This window comes from Cebidichthys violaceus, unplaced genomic scaffold (assembly GCF_023349555.1).
Source record: "Cebidichthys violaceus isolate CVI_PGR_0920_01 unplaced genomic scaffold, fCebVio1.0.p SCAF_1, whole genome shotgun sequence".
In the NCBI taxonomy this organism is placed as follows: Eukaryota; Metazoa; Chordata; class Actinopteri; order Perciformes; family Stichaeidae; genus Cebidichthys; species Cebidichthys violaceus.
The window spans coordinates 19,754,658-19,774,427 of record NW_027176262.1 but is presented as its reverse complement, the minus strand read 5'-3'; the positions used below and the strand labels follow the sequence as shown (position 1 = coordinate 19,774,427).

General features: G+C 42.5%; 1 protein-coding gene across 6 annotated transcripts in view; it reads right to left on the bottom strand.

Moving 5' to 3' along the window:
- cntn5 (contactin 5) overlaps nucleotides 1-19,770 on the bottom strand; it is a 107,833-nt gene that overhangs the window by 56,423 nt on the left and 31,640 nt on the right. For all 6 annotated transcript variants that reach the window (XM_068713970.1, XM_068713977.1, XM_068713984.1 and 3 more), the window contains 2 exons: nucleotides 16,576-16,692; nucleotides 2,169-2,375 (listed from right to left, as the gene is read on the bottom strand). In XM_068713970.1, the coding sequence (XP_068570071.1) occupies nucleotides 2,169-2,375; nucleotides 16,576-16,692 (324 nt within the window). The remainder of the gene's footprint in view (nucleotides 1-2,168; nucleotides 2,376-16,575; nucleotides 16,693-19,770) is intronic.

Below are 19,770 nucleotides of genomic sequence, written 5' to 3'. Positions count from 1 at the left end.
CTGGTTCATAACTAATACAAACACCGGTCTTGAGTACTTCTCTCTATTTAGGAATGATTGGATGACAAAAAAAAAAAAAGAATCATGGCTTTTTGTGTCCTCAGGGTATGTATAATCTCACCAACGCTTTGTCAGCAATTTCCTGCTCTGTAGGGAAATCAAAAGCGTTTGAAATAAAACCCTAATCAGAGGAGGGAAATTAACCGATATTAAGTTGCAAACCTTGCTGTGCCTATAAAGCAAAGCGAGTCGGTGCGTGTTTTTCTAGTGCCAACAAATGTAGCAAGAGGTTTCTACATTTCTTTACACAGCTCTCTGTCTATGCATCCACGGAGTAGGCGTACACACAACAACACACTCAACAACACCAGGACGCTCCATCTGTCCCATGCTGTATGATGGGAGAGTCTCTGTTTTAAAGGAAACAATAAGGTGTCAGTTTAAACGAGTCAAGATACGATCAAGGCCCAGCAGAGAATCGGCGAGGAGGATTCTGCTGGTGTCGGTGGGTCATCGACCATCAACTGCAACGATTTAGATATCACTAAACACGACAGCTTCCAGTTCCCCTTTATGTCACTTTTTAAAGTTAATATATATGATTATGCTTAAAAAAAGGGCAACAATTCCCACAATGATTGTTGAATGTGAATGTAAACATCCTCAAATTAAAGATTTAAGTTTTACTTTGACTTTAACTTCAAAAGGTATTGTTTAAATTTACATCCATTTTTCTTAATTAATTAATGAAGCTGTGCCAACCTGCTACACAACAAGAGTTGGCTGCATAAGGACATATGGTGTGTGTGTATCTCTGCAATACAAACACAAACATAGAAGTTGTTTAAATCACTCTCCACTTCAAGTGGCGGGGCCACCTGCCAGTCACAGGGCCAACAAGAAGTGGTGTCCCCTCTCAGGCACCAAAGGTGTATCACTTTGTTGGCATCCATTTCATCCACAGAACATCAATCCAGTGCAGTGGTATAATGCCCTTGTCATCACTGACAATGGAGAGGCATTACTCTCACCTTGGTTATAGAGATGCAAGTCATTTTATGGCCATATATTGATAATGCTGTCAGAAAGTAAAAAAAAACTAAAAAAGACTGGCAGAGAGGCGCAAAGAAGGAAATAGGGGAAAAGACTGAACAGAAAAAAGGCAAAAAGAAAATGACAAAAAGTTGATTCTTAGTCTGTTTTTAATGTCGGCTAAGATCCTTTCTGCCAATTCAGCAGCTACTTCAAATGTCCATTAATTAAGCAGTCCATATGCAATAAGCATGATGTGATTAATCAAACAGTATATCAAAGCTTTGATGTGTCATTATAGCCTCTAGAGTTGTTCATACTGTAATACAGGATGTAAGTAAGTGACCCACGTAGATTTACGACAGTGTGTTTCCCTGCTGGTGTTTGGGATATTAAATCTTCCCCTTTGACAAAGATATCCATCATATCTATGGTGTCTGTACTGACAGGGACACAGACAGAGCTGGATATTGCCATGATCCCACTTCAATTTCACAAAGGCCACGACCCCGGTCACTGCAGACCACGCGCGGTGATGATAGATCGGCGAGATTCATTTCCAGACCAAATCTAAACAGGCAGGAAGTGTGCACACTCCAAGTGAGTCCAGAGACCGGCGGAGTGCATTCGCACCAATCACGTCTGCTGTGTCTTTCTCTGTCCATTCTTTTAAATTGGTTCTTTTTTTTTGGCAGGTTGAGAACGAGGTCATCTGAACTCGGCCGACGACCTGAAAAATCCAGGTCTCAGTCGTGCATGATGTCACTACCAGGCAAGTCGGTCGCAAGCGATAATGTCATCCAGGGCTGATAACAGGAAATGACACAAACATGCACAGCTGTCTTGGCAGAAGGAGGCAGATGCTGACATTTGATAGCTCGCAATGACTCCTAATAATACCAGCCGAAGGCAAACCACTCTTTACGGGTAATCACATTCAGAAAGAGCTCCCTCTTTCTGTTTTCTATAAGGCGATAAATTCAATATTCAGAGCATATGTATTGACTCCACACGGCTCTCAACATGGCAACCGACGCAAGTGCAAACTTCTACAAACCGGAAAAAGCAAAAACTTTTCAATTTTGGTTGAGACAGGAGCCAACAAAGTGTGGGTTTGAGCGCGCCATTAGTTTTACCTTCACTCCTGTAGTCCTCCTGAGAGCCGAAAAGACTCAGGGCTGACAGGGAATGACTGGAGAAAGCGGGCCAGTCGGGAGTCACCAGCCCGCCACCGTGGTGCTGTCGAGGTCTGCTGCGCGAGTTGAGCACTGACGAGCTGTCCGCTTTCATTCGTAACACTGCTGCGTATGATATAGGCCGTGCTGCAACGGCTCTTGCAAAGTCTGGAAAAAAAAAAACAAGAACAAACAAACAAACAAACAGGTGAAACACAGTGAATAACTACGTCACATAAGCTGTCATCCCTTCATGTGGCCTATTGCAGTTCTGTCAACGGTCATTATTTTGAGTAAAAATAGAAAACATTTCAGCCCAAAGAATGCTGTCTGAGATAAATATTTAGAAAAATATCTTAAACCCATCTCCAAATGGGGAGAAAGAATTATGCAAATGTATCTGTAATGGAGTAGTACTACTCTCTGTACTGCCCTCCTGTACTAGTCTCTGTACTACCCTCCTCCTGTACTACTCTCTGTACTACCCTCCTCCTGTACTACTCTCTGTACTACCCTCCTCCTGTACTAGTCTCTGTACTACCCTCCTCCTGTACTACTCTCTGTACTACCCTCCTCCTGTACTACTCTCTGTACTACCCTCCTCCTGTACTAGTCTCTGTACTACCCTCCTCCTGTACTACTCTCTGTACTACCCTCCTCCTGTACTACTCTCTGTACTACCTCCTGTACTACTCTGTGTACTACCCTCCTCCTGTACTACTCTGTACTACCCTCCTCCTGTACTACTCTGTGTACTACCCTCCTCCTGTACTACTCTGTACTACCCTCCTCCTGTACTACTCTGTACTACCCTCCTCCTGTACTAGTCTGTACTACCCTCCTCCTGTACTACCCTCCTCCTGTACTACTCTCTGTACTACCCTCCTCCTGTACTAGTCTCTGTACTACCCTCCTCCTGTACTACTCTGTACTACCCTCCTGCTGTACTACTCTGTACTACCCTCCTCCTGTACTACTCTGTACTACCCTCCTCCTGTACTACCCTCCTCCTGTACTACTCTCTGTACTACCCTCCTCCTGTACTACCCTCCTCCTGTACTACTCTCTGTACTACCCTCCTCCTGTACTAGTCTCTGTACTACCCTCCTGCTGTACTAGTCTCTGTACTACCCTCCTCCTGTACTACTCTGTACTACCCTCCTCCTGTACTAGTCTCTGTACTACCCTCCTGCTGTACTACTCTCTGTACTACCCTCCTCCTGTACTAGTCTCTGTACTACCCTCCTCCTGTACTAGTCTCTGTACTACCCTCCTCCTGTACTACTCTGTACTACCCTCCTCCTGTACTACTCTGTGTACTACCCTCCTGCTGTACTAGTCTCTGTACTACCCTCCTCCTGTACTAGTCTCTGTACTACCCTCCTCCTGTACTAGTCTCTGTACTACCCTCCTCCTGTACTACTCTGTACTACCCTCCTCCTGTACTACTCTGTGTACTACCCTCCTGCTGTACTAGTCTCTGTACTACCCTCCTCCTGTACTAGTCTCTGTACTACCCTCCTCCTGTACTACTCTGTGTATTACCCTCCTCCTGTACTACTCTGTGTACTACCCTCCTCCTGTACTACTCTGTGTACTACCCTCCTCCTGTACTACTCTGTGTACTACCCTCCTCCTCTGTGAAACTGATGAGCTTGAATCAGGTTCCCGTGTTACTGTGTGAGGAATCATTTGCAACAAACTAGTGTTCTACAAGGCAGGAATCCTGCTGAGCGGAAACAACGAGTGGAGACAGCAGGATAAGGAGGTGTCACAATTCAGAGGCAGCTCTGAGTGGAATGGGTGGAAAAACCTAGAGTGCATATCCTGCAGTCTGCAGAAGAAGGCATGTAGTGCTGAGAAACATGGGCTCAGTACCCGTGATGTGTTTCCATACACATTGGTCATATCGTCATACATTATGTAAAGATTGTAAACAGGAACAAAAGTCCAGATAAATGAAAAGTTCACATCCACCAAAGATGTGTCAGCTTCCCCTTTGGCTGCAGTCTTTTTCTGCAGCAGCACGTAGTCACCATTAGAGGTACAGCGTAAAGGCGCTCACGATGCCTTAGGTGAAAACATGCACTTCTTACGAGGTACAACAGATTCTCTGCATATTCTGAAAATCACCGCTATCAAAGTCTCATATTGAATAAAATGGTGTAAGTGTAACAGGAACAGGAGGGAGACAGCTTCCTTTAAAGTAGAAGCGTACACGCAGGTTCACGATAACATCCTCTCTGAAATGTAAACTGTCACTGCTCATTGCTGTCACCGCGTCCTTCTACTACTTACTTTTTGAGGAATTCAATATGTTTGTTGTCTTTTATGACACTATAAATGTAACAACTCAAGATTACACACACACACACACTTAGTTCAGCTATGACGGCTGATCATCAACACGTATCTTTCCAAAGAGTACAATCCGGCTAAAAACAAATACTGAGAATATGGAACCATTTCTGTTTCGGGTATAATGCTTAAAGAGAAAAATGCAAAAAGAGTCAAAGCTTGAAGAGTCTAATCAGAGTTCTGCAAAGGGGGGGGGGGGGGGGGGGGGTTTGCACTACATGATATAGTGTTATGCAAGAACTGAACAAAACTGAGAAATAATTATGTGCCCTTGGGGACTTGGGAAAAATACTTTCTATCTACAAATGGAGAGCGGGCAATTACTGTATTACATATTATGAGGAAGAAGCGAAGTGCTGAGCTCTGCTTTGAAATTAAAGGTATTGTGAGTTGGAAAATTGATAAGCAAAGCAATTAGCTGGTTGTCAGTCAGTTAAATGGTGTATCTTGCTGGGAATCGGCTGGATTGAGGCGTCGGCCACGTTCCAAGCTGATGAAGCCCACGGTTGGCTAAACAATACGGAGCCGGCTCCTCTTTGCTTTGACAGCTGGGAAAGTTAAAAGACATTTTAACTTCAGGTAGGGAGACAAAATGGAACAGACAAACCAGCCCGTAATCATGAGGTGTAGCTCTATCAACACATTTGTCTAGCAAACGGTACATTTAACCACACCAGTTATCTCATTTAAAGATGCTGGGCGGTGGTTTCGCTGAACAATTGCTTTCCATATATTTAATTAGTCCCTGTGTGCAGTAATTTCTGACATTTCTCAAGAAAAACATGTTACTGGGTTAAATGCCTCTTTATTCCAGCTATTGTTCTCCTTTTGGATATGTGTTATTGATTGGTCAGCAAGTTCTTTTTACATTGCAAACATTGTTGTTTCTTTTTTTTTTTATCAATTTATGTTTTTGCAGTTTTCTTGGCAAAGACTTCCTAAACATTATGACACTGATCCACTGTCTGGTCTTTCACACTTTCGCACCTCTTAGGCAAATTCTGTTTAACCAGTTTTGTCCTGTGGTGGAGTGAGACCTCTGCTCGCAGGAGGCCACGGACCTCTCGCTCTTTCGTTGTTGTTTGAGCAACGAAGTCACGCTCAGAAAAATCAGCTGGATCCGGCTTACAATGAAAAAGTATTTAGAATTCACAAATGCTAAAAGACAATTACAAACTGAATTACACTGTCGACAGTAAGGAATCGCGAAACCGAGTTCAAACACTCCCCCCCCCAACCGGCCGACAAACGCCAGTTCAAAGAAGAAGATCGCCAAGAACTGAATAACGTCTCTCCGAACAATGTTTTTATACCCGAAAGTCAGTAGTTTACTTTCAAAAGTCCATTATCAGCTTTGTGATTGGCTGAAATCCGATTGTCTCCTCCTGTCCTCTGACAATGCTCTCCATTGGTCTAAGTGATCCGCATAATGTCTGAATAGTAACCTCTGGTCCGACCTGTCCTCCTCCTCATAAAACAGCGTGTACCCGATCCCCACGCTTCCTTAGGGCTATCTACATCAACATCTCTGCTTGATCAATACATCTCCTTCCCCCACTGTTCACACCTCACATTCCTGAAGTCGGCTCACCAAACTCATCTCATTACCATACAGTTGTTTTCGGATCTGAAAAGCCTGTCTCAAAGGTCTCTCTCTTTCCCTCAAAACATTCAGCAACTGCATTTTATAGTTTGATACGTAGAATGATTTAACACTTTTCCAAACAAACATGTTATAACATTATATCCACCACTAGGTGTGCTTATTAAACACACTAACATTGCTTTTTAACTTTAAATTCCTCACAGTCTCTCCCATAATATTCAGGTCCATTTATTAAAGAATTGCTGAAAATTCACAGTAAAACAATTCAGCACTGAGTATAATACTCCGACGGGAGAGGTAACAAGATTAATGATTGAACATCATGAATGTGATGCAAGCTACATCATGTTTAGTTGAACTACGGTTCATTTAACTACAGTACTGTAGTGAGCGGGGGACTCCCTGGTGACAAAAGGTTTGGCTATGTGCATCATTGTGTTGCTCGCACTAATCGTCCCGTTTCTCACACTGACATACAAAGCAAAATAATATCTATATGTATATATATTTCTTATTTTCTTTTTGTTTTTTTTAAATCTAAAAAGAGCTGAGAACATAATCTACAGCTGTTTTATCTGAATGAGACTGAACCGTCAGAGGCAGACTGGACTTAATTCACGTTGTTGCGCACCTGTTCAGGTGACAGCGGCACACAGCATCTCTCTAACGGCGCAGTGTGGTTGAGACGAGCAGCGAGCGACGACAGGCAAACAGCTTGTTATAACATGAGTTGATCCTGTTAGAAGACAGCTGCACCGACTTCATTTAATCAAGGTTCCAAACGCTGTCAGTACAAAAGGCTCGTTGCTCTTAACCTAAAGAACTAAATGTGAGACGTAAACACGCCTTATCGTCTCAAAGACAGTTGACACACTTCTGTCACGGTAATCAATCACGATATATTCGTAAATTCATCAGAAATGTTGACGTGAATGTGGTTCTACTGTACTGTAACCCAGAAACACTTGTAGTCAACCTTTATTCCCTATTATATAATATTCCCTTCTGTTGCCACACTGTCAGGTGCAGCTGCATTCATTGTGCATGTGTGTGTGTGTGCACAGTATTGAAAGGTATTTCTAATATTCTTTCCATCTCATCTCGTATCACTTATTACTATGAGCGAATGTCCCCTCTGGGGATCAATGAAGGCTGATCTCATCTTATCTTAATGTCAGAGGTGGAGGGAGGTGTTATGTTGGATTGTACATGATGTAGCTAAGCGTCCCTACAGTGATAGACTGGGAAGCCAGTAACACATCTTCACTACAACAGTCACCCCGACTAAGGAAACTGCTAACTGGAGATATTTGGATCCATTTTTCACATTGATCATGGATTTTACTCATAAAGTAGCAGAGGAAATTGGATGAAAGCGTTGCTTTGCGTATGAAACCTTCAGAATTAGAAGCATTCAAGTGTGTGCCCAACATATGTAAATTTAATTAAAATTGTGCAATCTTGAATAAAAACATAGAACTGAAGTTCGGCACGTTATTCCCCTTTGTGGATGATTGATCAAATAAAATAACAAACCCCGGCAGATGGATGGATTTACATTACATTACAGTCATTTTGCAGACGCTTTGGATAAAAGCGTCTGCAAGAAGTGTATTCAACACAGGTATTCAAGAGAACTACTCGTCACCACAAGTCATAAGTGCATCTCTTTTTTTAAACCTAAGCATCTAAAAGCATGAACCAGAGCAAAAGTACAGTGCAAAAACAAGCCAATACAAATACAATAAGTGCAACAAGCTAGTATGAATACAATAAGTGCTGAGTGGAAGGCTCAGGGTAGCACTTCCTGAAGAGGTGGGTTTTCAGCCTGCGCCGAAAGATGGGCAGCGACTCTGCTGTCCTGACGTCAGTGGGGAGATAAATACACATCATTTGTCCCCGTGGGGAAACTGGTTTGCAGTACAGTACATCAGACTTTGTTTACAACAAACAGCAAGAACAGCAATAAAGTGTTAGGGTGAGATACACACACACACATGGGATAAAATACAAGTGCATTTCCTGTTTAAAAGCTATATGGACAAATTCAAACTCGGATGTATTTTTACGGTTGCTGAGATTGCAGCTATTTAAACGAGGAGGCCGGGCCTTTTCCATCCTTGTGACTCTGTAGATGTATTCCACGCTTGGTAGAGTTATCCCTGCTGGCCGTTGTTTTCCTGTGCCTCATTAGCATAACCAAACCAGGAGACGAGAGACAAGACGTTTAAAACACTTTCCTGGAAGCAGTGCCAGAGCACACCCCTGTTATGCATCAAATACAGATATCCTGTCAATAACAGCCATGTTGCATATTGTTCTGGGAAGTGCAAGTTATAAATGTCCATTTCCTTTACCTAGGAAAATAACATTTCAGACCGGGGCTAAACCCTGACAAAATACAGCATATATATATATATATATATATATATATATATATATATATATATATATATATATATTAAAAAGAAGAGTCTTTTGTTTGTTTGACCACTGAAGCTGACAGGCACTTGCTCTTGTCAGCTGTAACCTTCATCTGATAAGAGCAGTGACCCTTGCAGATCCCACTGATCCCTATCTTTCAGAGGGCGCAAAATCAGAAGCACTCATTGTTGTTGAAAGGGCTGCACCTGCTGCTATTTAGGGAGCGTCAGAACAATCGCTCCAGGTCTTAACACCACCTTGGTGATAACATCACCGGAGGAGACCAGGGCCATTCTACACGCTAACAAAGAAGAGAAAAAAGCCAAACGTTCCCGTTACCGTGTCCTTATTATCATACCTACGTTAAACTGTGTCTTCACTGAAAGGGAGAGGACCTTTCGCTTAAGCAATAGAAATGTAACACGCGGCGACGTCTAAATTATCAGGACGTATGGCCGACTGAGGAGACTTAAATGGCTTAATAAGAGACAAGAGGACGTGCTAACTAGCTAACACCAGAAGGGAAGGTGAGGCTGAGGGAAGATGACATGTTTTAAGCAAACAGATCACACTGAAGGCAACCAAAGGCCAAGAGTTGGCCAGTTTCTCATCATGGCCGTCAGTGTCCAGCCCTGATGCGCTGGCGTTAGGTCGTCGGGTCGTCAGCGCTGTGAGTCTTGCAGCCTCTGGACGACTGCGCTGTGGAGAATTAATTAGAATATCACACAGTAAGTAGGTGAGATGCTCACGGGGACTCAAGTGGACGGACATGATTAGACATAGCCTGCGAGATTAATGAAGACCTTCACGGGGAGATTATATTGACTGAAGCTGATTATGCTTGAGACCATTTATTCAGCAGAATATCATTACGGATGGAACAATCCATACATCATATGCAGCCTCACCTCGCCTCCCATCACAGCCGGCTACTTACTAAAACACTGTTCTTTTTTTTTCTCTATGGAGATTGTATGAGCTGGTTCAACCTTGCCGGAGTGACGATGTAACCGCGGCGGTGTTTGCATGATGTATGGCACTATGTTGTCGGTCTCTAACCAGCATGCTGTGTTGCTGGTTTTTTAATGGAATGCCCACAGTGGAGGTAGAACCTAATTCTACTGTGACATGACGCAAAATCAGATGCCACACGTTTTATCTGCATTTAAGATATGAAGCGAATGACAACAAACTTTTGCAATTGGCTTCAGGCTGTGTGGCGCATGACAGCAGGACTCAAAGGCTGGCCTCAGCACACAGGCTCATTGTACGTACTCGCGTATTCTGAAGTGCCAAAAAATCCCATGGTACGAATTATAGTGTTGCTCACTGTGCACACCAAAGACGCTTTACTGCCAAGACTTGAATGTTGATCCCAACTTGTAATAGTTACAGAAATCAACAATGATATTTTTTTCTTTTTTTTTTCTTTTCATCGTTTCATCTCTTTGGCCCAGGTTGTGAGTGAAAGAGAGGCTGTCACAGCTCAGGTTAGCCTGCCAGTTGGAGAAAGTCCATAAGTGCCTGATGGTGGGAGCCAAATATAGATCCCAAAGTTTGTGTATTTGTACACAGAAAGATAATAACCCGCAGAGTTGCAACTATTGAGTACAGCTTGAGGCATTGGTTTTCTTATTGGGGTTAGTGGGATGTTGGGACGTTGGGATTTGCAGTTAACCCCCCTTTTGCCTCGGTGTGACTCAATATCTCAATGTTTATTTTTCAAGGCATACAACCACAGCAATATATTCATTGCATGGTCCCACTTACTGTGTAGTGCATGCAAATACTCCAATCCCCCGTATTTCTAGTGCATGACTCTTGTGCCCTTGGTGAGAATGACTTCATGCATCAGTTATCCGGCTCTACAGATCTGTATTCCCTGCAACCCACTGTAAATATCGAGATACCTCCGACTTTGATGAGGAACATTTGAATTACCATTCCACACTTAACACTCCGAGCAACATTGTATTCCAATCAGAGTGGCCCCAGACATCATACCTGCCCAGCCCACTTGTCTACACATGAGATGAATCTAACTGTGCAACTGCATGGATTACATATGTAGGAAATGAACAAGGAGACGAGTACAGAGGAGAGTAAAACAGAGCAGGGGAACTATTGTCTTCAAAGTGAGCATTTTCAGAATATTCAGAGAGCAGAGTGGGTCAATAATCCATTACATGGTGTCAAAAGTATCATAACAGACAAAGACTGCATCGCACCCCTGGGAGTGGCTCTTCATGGCTCTTCATGGCCGCGGCTGTTGGTAATATTGAAAACCAGTTTGAAGTGCGCCACTCTTACTGAAATGTGACATATTTGTGACAGCCGTGAGCTTTAAAAGCGTACTCAGCTCAAAGGGCTGTGTTGTTGTCTTTTGTGCTACCTATGGTCCTCGCACATTCAACGTTGTGGTGTCAACATGTGCTGTTTGACGCCACAATTTAGCATGTTTGAATTTTTCTTCCACGGTTTAAAAGCCAATACCACGATGGTATGAGAGCTGCAGACAAACTGTGCATCACTAATTTGACTGATTTCATTTCTGTTATTGATAAGGCAATGCTCAGCTGCCACTTTGTGAACGGATGATGGCAGGAAGTGCACGTTCCTTCAAGAGATCTACTGAGAGTCATCCCTTTAAAATAAGCAAACAGGAATGAGCACAGAAAATATCTCCCAAGGCAAAAAGAACTAAGACAACAAACACAAGTAAAGGCCTGTCATTGCTTGTTATAAGACAACAATATGCCCGAGGACAATGCTGATGAATGGTGTGTCTCTTCTTCTTCTTTGTTTTTTTATGCTATGCCTATAAACATTTTATTTGTCTCCACTGTTATATGGATCTCCTGGCTCTCTCATCTCACAAAGACTTTACAGATGAAGAAATGCACAACAGAAGTGTAAAAATGGACAAAATGGGATGAGACTATGTAATGGAAATATTGTGATCATGATTGTGGGAAACACTACAATGCATTTCTCAAACGTCGTGTTAAACTTTCCATCAAATTGAAATGAAATGATTGCACCGGAAACGTTTTGCTGTTACTGAAAGCACCAAATGTTCAGGACCACAAATGGATTAGTCTGATTAAAGCTCACAGCTCTACAGAGAAGAATGTCTTTCCTCTATTACACTAGCAGAGGACAAACAAGGCCGCTGTAATCTTTGGCTGTGCTAATGTGAAATGTGAATGTGTTATTTTGTGACATCATCATTGCTGAAAGGTAATGACTTGCAGTTTATGAATGTGCATATTATAATATTTGATTGAATGTGAAAACATGAACACAACTCTTTCCTTTCCTGGAACGTCTGATTTCATGAGCTTGATTTAAGTTTGTCTCAAACTTTTGATTTTTTTTAAATTGCTTGGGCTTCAGAAAATCTCGATATGTTTTACCTCGGCTGTTAGACATATTTCCCTCAATACGAGCGCGGAATGTAAAGATAGAAAAATCAATCCCATAATAAAGTTCTTTAAGGCTTTTTAGAAAGAGTCAACCTATTTTTTTTTCTTCTGAGAGGCAATTACTCTGCAAAGCAGTAAGACAACAGGAGTCAATGCAGGAACAGAGGGCTGAGATACTGATAATGAACAAGCGGAGCAGATTCTGTCAACTTTATGCACCCACGGAACCACGGAACCAAACACCGAGATCAAAAATCAATGGACAGAATTGACTCAACTGAAACAAATGAACTGCACAGGGCCCTGTTTATAAACTTGATAAACTAGTTTAAGTCTTGATAAACAGAAAACCTCTAGCTTCTCTGCAATGCGATGCTTATAGTTCAGAGTGTAACGGTGCACTGAAGTCACGGTTCGCTTCATCCTCAGTGGTGCAAGCGTCAGAGACGGACCGAGTCCTTTTGCTTGGGACTGAGGTAGCATTGGGGCAATTACTTTGGTAAACTATTTTCATTCTGAAAATAAATTACAAACACTTTTATATTTGACAGAATGCTGGCGGGAATTCCCCACTTTAGTTCCACATTATGTGCATCGACCTACATGCTGTGTAATCTGGACCGTGTTTTCTGTTAATTCAATAAATAGTAGACGTGGTTTTGTATACTCTTGAGTGAATTAAATAGATAGATAGATAGATAGATAGTAACTTTATTGATCCCGCGAGGGGAAATTATTTTGTTACAAGCAGCAATAGGTTACAGAGCAGCAATAGGTCACAGGTAAAAAATCTTAATATTATATATAAAGAAAAAAGAAAAAGAAAAATACAAGAAAATACACGTCACAATATATACAATTATAATATAGTAAAGATGTTATATAAAAAATGCACACTATATACTTGACTAATGTAAAGTACTGGGTATTTTTCATTTAAGTAAGCGAGCAAAATAATCAGATTTTCTGAGAAATTGAGTTAGTGTGTGTTCGTTATTAGCAATTCAGACGTCGGAATTGTGTATCTAGATATCTCGACATTTGATTTCATCACCATACGATCAACCATTGAGCGACGATAGATGATCATATTGAATTATTGGCCGGACCTACGGTGACGGTTTGGTTCTAAAACACGAGCTTCAACTGTAGCTCAAGCTACAATATCATCTTCTGTGTGCTTCTATACTTTTAAAGTTACTTACAGTAAGAATGCTGAGGCAAAAGTTAGAATCAAGCATCTCTAAATATGATATGATCCTCACAATAATATGAATAGCAGATGATTACTGTTGAGGTTAGATTAGAGTCGGGGTGAGGTCAACAACATGGCTCGGGGATCCAAAGCTCATTCATTTCACATTTACTCTCCGGTGAGTTTAGACGCAACACTGAATTATTTTCATTATGTTTCCAGCTTTATACAAATATCAATACTACATATAGTTAGGAAATACTGATAATAACATGAACACTTTACGGTAGTGTCTATTCGTTGTCCAGTCCTGCGGTAGACATGGTACAGTGGAGTCTGTGTTCCCATATTTCTCTGCTCATGATGATGTCTGCACTGTGGCAGCCATGGCCTTTGCTGTTATCTCACATAAATCAGATCGACACCAACGGCACATTTTCCTGAGAGATCTCTTAAGTGCTCGCATTGGTTTGAAAAATGTTCAATAGTCATTGCACTTTGCGGTTACACTGCAGTTGAGATAGTGAGCGTTTCATACTGAGTCAGTCTTGACGGACTGAATATGTTTGCACGTCATGTGTTCCAAACCATTTCATCTTTTTCTTTTTTTTTTTTAAATCTAAAATGCTGATCAAGAAATGAAAAGTTTTTCTTACACGTCTCTCTTTCTTTACCCTCTTACACTTGGACCTTGGAGAGGAGGTGGCAGAGCAGTGTACACATGTGACAACCAGATAATGGAGGCGTCTTTGGTTTTCCCTCGAGAAATTCAGTTGTGCTCTGTGACGCCTTGATCTGCTTCGAGAACCGTAGAGGACACAGAAGTTAAATTGTCAGTGCTGCAATTTATTAAATATCCAGTGTGTTGTTCTCGGCTGTATCTCTGAAGCCAGATGAGCCTCACGAGTACGGCTGACATGAGCGAGATATGAAAACACGGAGCACTAAACAAGGTGGAGATGGACTATAACGGCGTGAGCAGGGTTGCTTTCTTTAATTTCATTTCTTTGATGGTTAGTTTTATCAGTGAGATCCTTTGCTGGCGAAGATATCTTCAAAAGATATCCTCACAGTTTCTCCTACACACCCCCACACTTCTCTTGATTCACTTTCACAAACTCTACGGGGAGTCAAGACTCACACTTTAAAGACAAGGGTTTAAAATGATTATGATTAGACTACAAAAACATTCCAAGTGCTTATGCAAATGAAACCACAGCCCTGTCTTCCCATTAGCGTACATTTAGAAAAGAATATAGGCTATAAACAGAACAATAGGCATCGTTCTATAGTGTTGAATTGGGCCGTAGACGCCTTACACTGCTCCTAATCAGGGAACAAAGATGTGTCACCCAAAAACTGCTTTGCTGTTGTTTTCACTGCATTGTTGCTCTATGTAAGTGCATTGTTACCCTGTCTACGCAAGCACATACCCGATAACTACTACCCACTGGTGCAAGCTGCAACACTGCACAACAAATGAGGCACCGAGTGTGTGAGTAGAAACAGCCTGCTGGAGGGGGGGGGGGGGGGGGGGAGATACTCAACGACGGTCCAAGCTTCCACGGGCGCTTGGCCACCAAATGTTGCAGAAAAGAGCCTCCTTCTCTAAGCTTCAGTCCCCTCTCACCCTCCACTCAGTCACTCAGTCCCTCAGTCACTCAGTCACTCAGTCCGTCAAAATGAAAAACAACAAATTTGCTCAAACAAACGAACAAATAGACCGTAGCCTGTAACACTTAAAGTCATAGACCCGGCTTTGTTGAGACAGCGTCCGTCTACACACAACATTACAGTCATTTAGCAGACGCTTTTATCCAAATCGACTTACAATTCAGTATCTACACACCGTACACACAGCTACGGGAGCGATTTTGGGGTTAAGTGTCTTGCTCCAGGACACATTGACATGACTAGTGGAGCAGGAGATCGAACCTACGACCCTCTGATTGAAGGGCGACCCTGCTCTCCACTTATCCGCGGTCACCCCACAACAGTGTTATCCTTCTGACAATCAGTTATAAGTCATGTTGATGCATAATTAATAATGTGAGATTCATGTACCGTATTTCATGGGCTGTTTGAGATTTCCGGGGTAAAGCGTAGCCTCTGCTATGGAATACTGATTTGAACGTCGGTTACCACGGCAGCGGTCTACGTTTCGAAGCATTCGGGTTGGCCTTAAAAAAAGACCCCTCCCTGTAGCACTGTCTTGGATGTAAAACAACATAAATCAACGGATCGAACACAACAAAACAGTTCTTGAGAAAATAATTATTACGTTTTAAAATTCCAATGAAGATCAGAAGACTTGGATGGAAATGAATCATTGCTGTATGCACAATATGGCCGTCAGAAATAGCCCTATTAAAACCAATCGTTGTCTTAATTAACCCGAGACCAGCATCTTCAAAGTTACTGACAGAAAGAGCAGAAGTGTGACAATGTCAGAGATTCCAGAGAACTAGGGTTACAATTAATAACCTTGGTTCTGATTCATACAGGTTTTGCCCTATAAAAGACTTTAAAAAGTGGAGCCAAGAAGATGCTTGTTATGACAACACATCACAGAAAGGCCATAAACCTGTTGCACGCAAAAATATCACCTTTCAAAACTCCTCGGCGTTAGGTATAGGCACGGAGGACCTTGTTAACCCACTGGTATGTATAGTGCTCATTATGACAGTCCAATCCAGACTTTCCCTTCTAAAAAATGTCCACAATTTATTCAGAATCAAGCAGTCCCCAGAGACAGGGCTCAAAAGTGAAGAAACAGTAGCTTCCATTTAATAGTGTGGCTTAACGAGCAGATGATAGAGGTCAGCGCTGTGTGTTCGACTCCCACAGACGGAGCTCGGAGAGAGAGCCACCGAGAGCGTGAACTGTCCTCATGAGGGTTGAAAGAACCATTAGAAAGTGCAGCGTCCATTAGACCGGCAGACGCAGGCTCTAGACCCACCAATGGGGGCACTTGATCTGGAACTAAAAAGATTTGTGCATTTACTGCTAATCGCACCAGTAAAAGATATTCTACAAGAAAACTACGACTCAGAGGATGGAGCAGAGTCCTGCATTTTGACGTTTGAAAAAGGAAAGTATATTAATTGGTTATTTGGTATTTGTCAGGCTAATAAAGGTGTTCGGTATTAATGCCACCTAGCCGTTGGGTGACGCTTTTTTTCTGAGAGCACCTGTTGTTTACACCTCTCACATCCATCAGTGCTGCTCTCCCAGCTGTGTCACATTTACAATGGCCGTGTCCTGGCAGTAGATTTCAGTGTGTGCCCTACAATCTCTCCTAATATCAGTGCATGGGAAGCCCCGCTCTCATCTCTCAACACTGCCCGTTGAATTTCTTACCTGAAAGGCCACTGATGACAGACAGGAGGAGAAATGGTTTCCATGGTGACCCCATACTTGTTGGAGAGGGTCCCTTCTGCAAGAGTGTTAGCAGGTCTGCTTCTTCATTAAAGCTGCCTGTAAACAGAGAGACAAGAGAGACACACACACGTCTGGTTATCACATACATCCGGATCCACACTTAAATCCTCCCAAATCACTAAATGACATCTTTCATATAAATCATAAAGGATCAAATTATACCCCACTACACTATGTCATGTAAAAGAATATAATAGGTTAGACTTCTCCTTGTGACCTTAACTTTGCAAAACGTAGCTCCGCATGGACCAACACTGCAGTAACTGATGTGACGAGAAAGAGACGCTTGTGAAGACAACAGAGTATTTCTTGTTATTTATAGAACAAATCGCATGTGGAACAAAAGCATTATTAGCCAAACACTCTCTAATCCCCTGCAGTCCCGGCTCTTTATAGATCCCCAAATAATAACGGGACTGTTGCGAGTCTTTTGCTGAGAAAAAACCACACATTTCATAGAATCGTGAATCCCACAGCACTGACTACGAGCTCTGAAACGGGCTATCGCTTGTTTTATCACTAACTAGATTCCAAAGTATTCATATACTTATCGCGACTATATTTGTGTCCAAACGTTACACTTCAGTACGGCCTGCCTGATCGGATATGTTCCGTGGTCAAAAGGAGCGGCTGTAAAACGGCGGATTCACACATTTCTTTTCCTGTGAAGTTCTTCACAATAAAAGTCCCACATTAGTTGTACTGCTTACTCTTCTTCCCTGTAGTAGACTTGTTTTGTTGAAGGATTACCACTAACAAAGCTCTGCTGATTCGGTGATGTATACATTTGTTCTAATAAAAGTCCACCTTCATTTTGTTATTTAAAAGCTTTTATTTTGGAGCAGTAAAATGAGGAAAATGTAGGTTTTTAATTAGCAGTGAATGAACAGGAGAGGAATCAGGAGAGGAACTCCGGCCAGTGGGGAGGAAGATGGAGACCTGCGTTTGATATATTGAGTGGATTGTCCCCACATGCTGTCCGCACCTCACTGAGATCCGAATTCATTGTGAGCCAGGCGACATGTGGTCTGGCTGATCGGATCCACTGAGAGCGGGATCTGATTTTCAAAGCGTACAGATTTGACGGGTGATGCGTCCCGGCATGATCGGGTGTCCCAAATTGCAACCTTCAAGGCAAATAAAAAGTAAAAGGATGATTGATATTTGAAGTTATTTAAATAGGTTGCTGACACACACACACACACACACACACACACACACACACACACACACACACACACACACACACACACACACGTTCAGAGTATCTAACTGGCCTCTGTATGCTCCAAACACAGTGTGAACAGTTTGTGAAGAGGAACACAGTCCTTTGGCTTGGAGTGTGAGCAATGTGTAGCTGCTGTTGTGCATAAAGGACTCTGAACAAACACTATGTATCTTTTGCCTAGCACCAGTTATTCCCTCAATGACTGCAGTCATCTACATGACCATTTAAACACAGCAAGGTGTCCCCGGAATAATGGACGAGCTGGAGCCTCTGCGTAGCGGGATGGCCTTGAGTTTGTTATTTTGTGTATCAGGACACTTCTGAGCATATTCTCACACTCACAGCGTACAGACTGTCTTCAAATCACGACTCTTTTTTTTTTTTTTTTAGAAGTTTGAGGTTCGTTTGACCTGTGGTTGGTGGTTTGTTTGGCTAGAGACTATTGTTGCTGCTACGTTTATCCAGATGGTTTGTTACACAGAACCCTCTGAGAAGCCCTTGCTGGAAACAAGGGGGCAGACGCGTTCAAAAAAACATACTTGGAAGATGACTGGATGAACCTTTCAATCAATCTCTTACCGAAGTCAATCGTGAGAAGAGTGAATCTCATAATATCAATTGAAAAAAATACTCCAGTGCTGTTTTTAACTCTTTTTTTCCAATTAAGAAATACTCTGATATAACTGATGCTATTGTAGCGTCTATGCAAACACGCACTCAAGCCACGCCCCTTGCTGCCAGTGGCTCCACACAGGACTGTGATTGGTCTGAACCACTGATCGCACACGCATTCATCAAAGCCCGACAAGATGGATTTTCATGCGATCTCGTGATGTCGCCAGAATCCAGCCGTCGTGCAATTTAAAACATGATTACATGCATTTTAATAAACATGCACACTGAATCAGAATACAGGCGGGACACGAGGTTCATACATCATCATGTATCAGACACGCCCCTCCACGCACACACCCTGACAACGGGAGTTGCTCGTGCAGCTGGAAGGATGTTATCACGGGACGGCGCATCACAAAGGTCACGGTTTGGAGTCACGGATGGATGAGGGGAAAAATCAGGGAGCAAGTATAACTTTTAGAGATGTGCTGGTCACATGGTTTCCCCTGCTGATAAAAGATTGCCGATCGTCGACGAGCCACTTCGGTCAATACAGAGCGTTTCTGTTGTTTTGTTTTGTTACAGCAGCTGGCTTTTCAAGATTCCAGACGTTTATTTTTCACCACCTTCCCGAAAAATCATTTCAACCTCCCTGAAGTCAGTGTAAACCGCCCCAAAATTCTAAATTTATATATTGCTGTGAAAACAACTTTGCCTCTCTCTGTACAGATCAGCTACAGCCCATATATAACAACCCCATTCATTGCCTTCAGTCAGGTTGTCAAATCCTAACATTGAGGCTTTCATGACATTCTCCTGCTATTATCTTCAACAGCAGCTTCATAAGCTCAGCATCAAAACCTGACCGTGAAAACAAACACTGGTATTCAGGTGAACATTCAGTGTAGAACACTGCATCTGGATGTACGGATGCCGTTCTATGTACAAACAGCGCTAATGGAAAGCATTGCTGATGTGTATAAAAAAAAAAAATGCAAGATCTGCTGACCTTGTCCTCCAGCGCCATTCATCGCCAAGCAAAGAGCAGCACTTTTTCAGCCTCTTTGTCAACATGTTTAAATGTATGCTCCCTCTCTCTCTCTCTCTCCCCCTCCCTCTCTCTCTCTCTCTCTCTCTCTCTCTCCCTCTCTCTCTCTCTCCTCCCCTCTTGTCTCACTAACGGGCTCTCTCATCTTCATTTAGCTCGTCTGTCATGTAGATCATTAATACGGTGGCACAGGCGGCGGCTCTGTGGGTTGAGGGAAGCATGT